General features: G+C 35.5%; 1 protein-coding gene across 1 annotated transcript in view; it reads right to left on the bottom strand.

Moving 5' to 3' along the window:
- Positions 1-6,227: 6,227 nt before the first annotated feature.
- The window catches only part of RIT2 (Ras like without CAAX 2), a 500,982-nt gene continuing 499,436 nt past the window's right edge, over positions 6,228-7,773 (bottom strand). The window contains exon 5 of the mRNA XM_044657845.1: positions 6,228-6,455. Coding sequence (XP_044513780.1) covers positions 6,228-6,455 — 228 coding nt within the window. The remainder of the gene's footprint in view (positions 6,456-7,773) is intronic.

The following is a 7,773-nucleotide window of genomic DNA, read 5'->3' as shown; positions in this document are numbered from 1 at the left end:
ATATTCCTCTTTGCTTATGATTGTAGAATTACAGAAACCTTTAAAAAACAATTTTAAATTACATTTGAGTTAAATAACATTAATGCATTATACTTAGGGCATTTTCAGTTTCAACTTGACTTCTTTCTTCCAACAACTATACTCTTAACCTTCCTTCCTAATCTGCTTCTGAGCCACAACAGCTGCTGTGTAACCTGAGAATATATTTTTAACATATTATACATCTGCACAAAATCTAATGAAGTGGTTAAATGTGATGTATAATAAAGTATTCAATGTCTTCCAAAAGTAAAAACAAGTGGTTTGGCAATTTTCTACCATTTTGGATTATCCATACCGTTGATCATCTCAATTACTGGAAAGAAGGAAAAGAGGTCTCTGACTTTTGTTTCTTGGAAGAGTATTGTAGGAATAAAAATAAACCTCATTTTGTTCTTGAAAAAGATGATATTAAGAGAGATACAGTTGTCTATTCAAGTTCATACAGCTTGCTAGTAGTATAGTATAGATTTGGATAAAAATCTCCCAATTTTATTTAATTTTTTTCTGATCAATATACTAAAGAAATTATTTTAGAACAAAGAGATACTTCAGTCATTAGTAAATATGATTAACGAATCCCTGATCCTTTGGGATAGATGGTATTTGATATTCATGCTCAAGACCCATGCTCTGTTAAGACCAGAAACAATATTGTTCCTAAAGGTATCTGATTCCTTATGAAAAAAAAGCCTCCTCAGGGCTTCCTCTCCCTCTTGTCCCAAAGTGCTGCTTTCCACCTTTGAACTATTATCCAGATGTGGGTATAGACAACAGAGTTGCCAAACAGTGTCTGGTCTAATGTCCAGTGCTAGAATAGGGTATTCTGTAATATGTGACCAATTTCCAGGTTCCTTTATGCTCTCTCACTTGAGACATCCCAAAGCTGCTGCTGTTTTTGTTGCCAACATCTAAGCCTATCACTGGTGTTTCATCCATGTGGGCTTAGGGTCAGGCTTCAACCCTGTGTCACAGATCTCTCTTTAGGCTGTCTTAACTGGAAGAAAATTTTGGCCTCACCTTTTGTTGGCTCTGCCACTCCATAATTTGATTTATGACATTATGTTGAAGTTGTTTAAAGTGAGATATTGGATTTTAGTGGACTGCTTCTTTTCCACCATCTTGTATCTGCCATCAGATCTCCCAAATTTATAACCCATTACTTCATGCAATGATACTGAGTAACTATAACAAATCACATAGCACTTGATCTCATTTGATCCTCTAAGTGATTTTGTCAAGTAATTAGAACATGGTCTATTATATTCAATAAACAGATATGACTACTAAGAGTCATTGAGTTGACTGAAATAACGAGGAACAAAATAAGACTTTAATTCAAATCTTTTAACATGAAACCCATTGATCTATTGCTATTTTCAAAACTGAAAGTTATTTCTACTGTTTCTCTCTCTTCTGCATATAAACAGACTAAAGGTTGTTAGTTTAGGACATTTCATGAGCTATAAATTTTATACTGTGGTTTTGACAAACTCCAGCTAATTGAAGTTTTATACACCTTATCTAAAAGTCAATCCAGAAGAGAATGGCTTATGGCAGTATTGCTTTTGACTTGCAATCATCCCAACCTTGGAACAGGGTTAATCAAACATCATATGTTATGTATTTTAAAGATATGTTATGGATTCTTTTGAGAAGCAATATTTTCCATTTTATTTATTACCTGGTTTTAATTATACCTCTAAAAAAGGTTGGATGATTCCCAAACTGTAACACAGACTGTCAGCAGAGTAACTTATGGCTGCCATCTTGGGGGTATATTAGGCACTCTGCAAAATAAAATAATTGTTTTATTTAATCTCCTTCTTTCAGGTAATTTTTAATCCCCATTCTCCAATTATTTGTCTTTTCACTCTTATCACACATTATAAAGAGGAAATTTAGACTACTGGGTAAACTATTGCAGAGGAAATCTCAGAGACCCAAGTCAACCACTAGCTCTTTGAGTGACCTTGGGGAGTCATAGTTTATTTGCTTGTTTATTTGTTTTTGGTTGACTGAATAAAAAACACTTATTACTTGCTCATTATGCACTAGCCAGTTATGGGCAAACTTTTTAAAGAGTGGGCCAAAGGAAAGGAAATGCTCATCTGTCAGTCTGTTGCTAAGGCAACTCTTTCGAAATTTAATTGTATTGTATCCTACTCATTGTATTCTTCAGTTTAGGAATGATGTTGTGAGGTCGGATAGACCATTTCACGGGGCTGCATCTGGTCCTCAGGCTGTAGTTTGCCCATCACTGATCTAGACAATGTGCTAAGTAATGGAGATACAAATATAAAACAGGATAGGCCTGCCATCAAAGATTATATTCAAAGAGATAGAGACAACAAATGTAGGAATTCGGTGATCAGTGAATGGTTTCAAATTACATGAAAATTAAAAAGTATTGCACATATTTTAAATGTCATTTGTCTCCTTTTGTATATGTGTTTTTGTGGTTTTGGTTGTGGTTCCATCCATCCCAGAATTTCATCTCTCCTCCTCCTCCTCCTGTCTTCTTTCTTCTTCTTCTTTCTTTTCTTCTTCTTCTTCTTCTTGTTTTTGTTCTTCTTCCTCTTTGATTAGTTTTGAATGCTGATGTATTAGAATCCCAACCACTCCAGGAAAACTAGGGACAGCTTACCTAAGACTTCTGTTTACCTATAGCTAAGCATCTAATATTGGGGACTGATTACAGGCTAGTGAGAAGAGGAAGTCACAAAGTGCAAGGAAGAAATATTTTAGAAAAAAAATTTTCATTACTTCATGAAATTATATTATATAAGCAGTAACCATTATACAGAATGATAAGGTGGAAGGAATCTAAGAAGTTATATATACCAAAATGTGTCCAATCAGGAATCTTCTTTTCAATATCCTGAGTGAGTCTATTCCACTTTTATAGGAAGTTTTTAATTTTTAAAAAATTGTTTCGTTGTTTTTTCTTGCTAAGAAAAACAAAAGAAATTTGTTTTTCTTCAGCTCATCATTGTTTTATCTTCTGCTCCAAGATGGAACAACTTCATTTCCTCCTTAGTACAGCATCCTTTCACCTTACATATGGTGAACTTTATGAATTTGTGATTCATGTCACTGAATCTACTCAAATGTGGTAGTTGGGGTAGATGGAGAATCAAAACAATTGATAGTTTTTCTCTGCTAAATTTTTTTCATGGGAATGCCAAAGTTGAATTTCAGGTTGCATTTCTATAATAGTGTTATGGAAAGATTGTCATATTTGGAGTCAAAGAACCTAGGTTTGAATCATGACTCTGATATTTACTAGTTATATAACCATGTAACTTCTTGATTCTAGTTTTGCTTTTAAAAAATAATGTGATTCAGCCATTTTGAAGGGCAATCAGTAATTATACCCAAAGGTTTATAAAATTGTGTATACCTTTTGATCCAGCAATGCTACTTTTTGATTTATCTCCCAAGTGGGTCAAAGAAAAAGGAAAATAAATTATTTATAAAATAATTATATCAGCTCTTTTATTGTGTGGTGGCAAAGAATTGGAAATTGAAAGCATGCCCATCAATTGGGGAATGGCTGAACAAGTTGTGGATTTGATTGTAATGTGATAGTGTTGTGCCAAAAGAAATGACAAATAAAATGATCACATACAAACACACATAAATAAACTTGGAAAAACATAAGACATGATGCAAAATACAGTGAGCAGAACCAAGAAAATGTTGTACATGATAAAAATGATAATATATGGTGAACAATTGTGAATGATTTACCTATCATAAACAAGGCAAAGATCCAAGACAATTTCAAGGGACTCATGAATAAAAAAAAGATATCTACCACTAGAGAAGGAGCAGACAGAATCTGAATGCAAAATGAAACATACCATTCTTCACTGGTTTCTTCCATGATTTTTTCTCTAGTATAAGCAATACGTTTTGTTTCACAACATGAAAAACAGTGAAATATGTATTCTATGATAATATATGTACAGCCTATATCATATTACTTATATTACACATCATATTTCTTGGGTAAGGGAGAAGTGAGTGGGATTGAGAAAACATGGATTGCAAAATATCAGAAAATGATATTTAAAATTGAATTGACATTTAATCTGGAAAAATTAAAATAAAAAATAAGGTGTTTGTACTTACTGATCCCAAAGGCCAATTAAATGAGAATTCTTAATCTTATGAATAACCAAAATCCCTCTGTTGACTGTGCCACTGTGGGAACTAGCCCTAGCCCACTAAAAATCCCAAGGAAACATAAATGATTATAGCTCAACTTGAGTTATTCAAAACTTTCTGAATTTTTAAATTATATACATAAATGTAAATATGTATGTATATACTCAATCAAATGAAAAATGCTTATGTGTGTGTGTATGTGGTCTTTTTTGTCATCACTATTTTACTCTGAGTTTCCTGGGGCAAGTATTTTCTTGTCAGTATTTTTGCATCTCCTTCCAGTGACTAACTGCAGTAACCAATAGAGTTCTTCATGTCTTCAGAAAAGATTTCTGATTGTGGTAATCCTTATGAAACTGGAAAGCCAGTGAACTTTTTCTTTGTTGCTCTCCCCTCTCTTTTTGCACCTTTATCCCACATCTATCCTCTTTCATGCTACCCGAAGAACCTAGGACATATCCTACTCATCACTGTCTTTGCAAAACCCCTTGCTGCACTATACTATTTGAACTTCCCTCCTTATGAAGTGAAAAAGTGTCCTATTATTATCTTTCCATTCCTCTCATGTTCTAAAACTTCAACACAACTAATTATGAGTTTTAGAGGAAAATAGTCTGAATAAATTAATGCCTTTTGAGATATGAATATAGAGTAATACTGCTTATTGATCTGAGTATAATTTTTTAAAGAGGCTATAATCACAAGCATAAGTAGCAATTTTTTCACTGAAGGTATACAATGTATACTCAAAAAAAAATTTTAAAGTTAAAATCAATTTTAAAAAAAGGAAAGGCTTCAGGACTCCTCTCTATGGAGGAGGAGATAGAGTTCTTAGAAAACCACCTTCAGGAAGCTGCTTCTGGGAGGGGAATACAATGGGGATAGGGATTTCACTTGGGATCTATGAGATGGTTATGATCAGGGTTGGAAGCCCATCATCTGGTAATTCCTGATTTTAGCTATTCCTTTTTCTAAATGGATATTAAATGCAGTTGTCTTCATGTTGCCTGGAGCCTGTAAGTGCTGCCTTTAAGTTTCAGTGCTCCAAGACATAGGACATTGAACTTTTGCTTCCATCTCTGCTCACAATTAACTTACATGAATGACAAACTTTTAGGAAAAGTGGAAAATCTCAAAGTGAAGAGGCTCAGACTAATGGAGGGAAGTACTTTGGGCCAAGTATCCTTTAAGTCACATATAAATTATAGCAAGACAACCATAGGTTCCATTTATGCATAGGCCCAGACCTGCCTCAGGCAGTCTATTTCTATAAGAAAATTTCCTTTCTGTAGGAATACATTATCACTGTAGGAACATGTGGCTCCCACCATTGCAAGCCCCTGGCCTTTGTCCTCCTAAGAAACAAATGATCCCTTCTCACTAAACTGGGCTGCTGGGGAGGTAGGAATAAGCAAGAAGGAGCTAATTCCACTTTCTCCATTGATCCTGCACTAGTGACTGCTATCAATAATTCTCTGAGGCATTCCTGAGGCTCATGTGGGGAGCCCTCCAGAAGGAGGCTCAGTGATTGTTACACTTCAGGAAAGATGGGGAGAGAGACTCCAGCCTGAATGCTTTCTGGGGCTTCTTTATTATTTACTGAGCTTCCCAGTGTACAAACAATCCCTGTCTTATCAGGCAGAGGCAGATCCCTAGAGCCTTTTATCATTCTAGCTGTGATTTTGAATATTTCCTCCATAACTTTGACAGCATACCAAATGAAGCTAGACTCTTTGAAGGGAAATGAGGCAATTGGAATGTCAATTTTATTTAGTGATATATTGTAAAAAATAAACAGTATATCCGGTAGATTGACAAAATCTATCCAAATCTTAAAGACAAAACAGAATCACCTCAGGAAATACAGATATGAAGATCTTGCTTTTACCTATAGGCAGAGTCGAGTAATAAGGGAGGGGAAATGTGGAGAATCAGAGGGTGTGGAATGACTTCCTAGTTCTGCAATGGTCAGACTGATCAGCTCTGGAGAGAGAAGGAGGAGTAGTCAGTCAGTGTCAGGTCATGTTTTCCCGCTTCTTCTTCAGAGAGCCCTTTAACTTCCTCCAAAGACTATCTTTTCTTTTCAACTTTTTCCCCATCAGCAACGGCATGGATTCTTTCTTGCGGATTTCCCTGACCAAGCCATAAAAAACATCATCGACGTAGAAGCGCAGGGCTGCGGACGTCTCAAAGAATGCACAGGTATACTCTCGGGCCAGACTCAAGCCTTCCTCAGTGGACACCTAAAACAAAAAAAGGTTGAATTATTGCTTTCTTAAGCAGCATAGATCTCAGTGACTTTTACCCGAGAGAGGTTTGGGTTGAACCATGTCATGTTTGAATCTATGTCAGGAGAAATCAAATCTATAGTGATTTGGGGGCTATCAGGATGCTATTTCCATATTATCTTGGGCAAATAACTTTGCCATTAGTGCCTTCAGTTTTCTCATCAGTAAAATGAATTATTTGGACTCAATCATCTTTAAGTTTACTTCTTAACTTTAAATCCTATGATCTCATTACAGAAGATGTCATTTAATAACCTACATCTTCCAGAAGGGCTTTTTCAGCATCATTATCATGGTTTGACCCTCATAACAACACTGATTCTTAAAGAGATTTCAGGTAGATTGAAGCTTCTAAAGCCTAATTGAAGGAGTCCAAGAGTTAGATCAGGATTAATCATGGTATAACAGGAATTTACATAAAACATATTGCTGATACTGCAAGTATTTAGGTCTCCACTTTGCAGATAGAGAATCCGAGGCTTAAAGAATTTAAGGTATTTTGATGAAGGAAACATGGCCACTTACTCTCTGAGGAAGGGAGTCTAATAATATATATGGCTTTAATACTTAGGAAGCACTTAGTTCAGATAGTGAATTTATTATGATACCCATTACAGAGACAGAAAAATTGAGGTTAAGAGAGACTAAGGCTACAGAGCTTCTGAGGTAGGACTCAAATATAGGTTCTCTAATTGACTGCCCAATGTTCTTTCTATTATACAATCAAGGAAAAAGTCTAACCAGATGCTCCCTTGCCTCAAAAAATAAACATGTCCTGATAAGAGAAAGGAAAATTTGATGGCCCAAGAGTCCTATCTCCTTAATGTAAGTGACCTTTCATGAGGAGGAGAAGCATTATGGCATTCACCAATTATTCCCTGCAATGCCATTACCCATCTGCCAGAGGAGACCTAGAAATAGGATCACAGATGCACTGGGGATGAGGGCTGGGGCAGATCTGCAAAGAGAGGCTATTTCAGCTGGGGTCCCAGCTGCTGGTGGGGGCCTTTGAGCATGCCCAGTAATTAAAGCATGATTTTTTACAATCTGCTGATTTTTGAGGCTTTATCATTATTTTTTTAATTATTAGCTTTTCCCTTAATATGATTAAACTGCACATAAATGTATGTGCACATACACAAAATATGCACACATACATCTCTAACAATTTCTTAAAGGATGGAAAGCGAGCTGCAATAATAACAATTGCCTGGTAAGCTTTATCATAACGTGTTGGACAAAGGGAAATGGTTATACCTTTAAAACAGCCTAT

The sequence above is a fragment of the Gracilinanus agilis genome, chromosome 1, assembly GCF_016433145.1.
Source record: "Gracilinanus agilis isolate LMUSP501 chromosome 1, AgileGrace, whole genome shotgun sequence".
In the NCBI taxonomy this organism is placed as follows: domain Eukaryota; kingdom Metazoa; phylum Chordata; class Mammalia; order Didelphimorphia; family Didelphidae; genus Gracilinanus; species Gracilinanus agilis.
The sequence above is the reverse complement of the archived record's forward strand: the minus strand, read 5'-3'. Positions and strand labels throughout refer to the sequence as shown.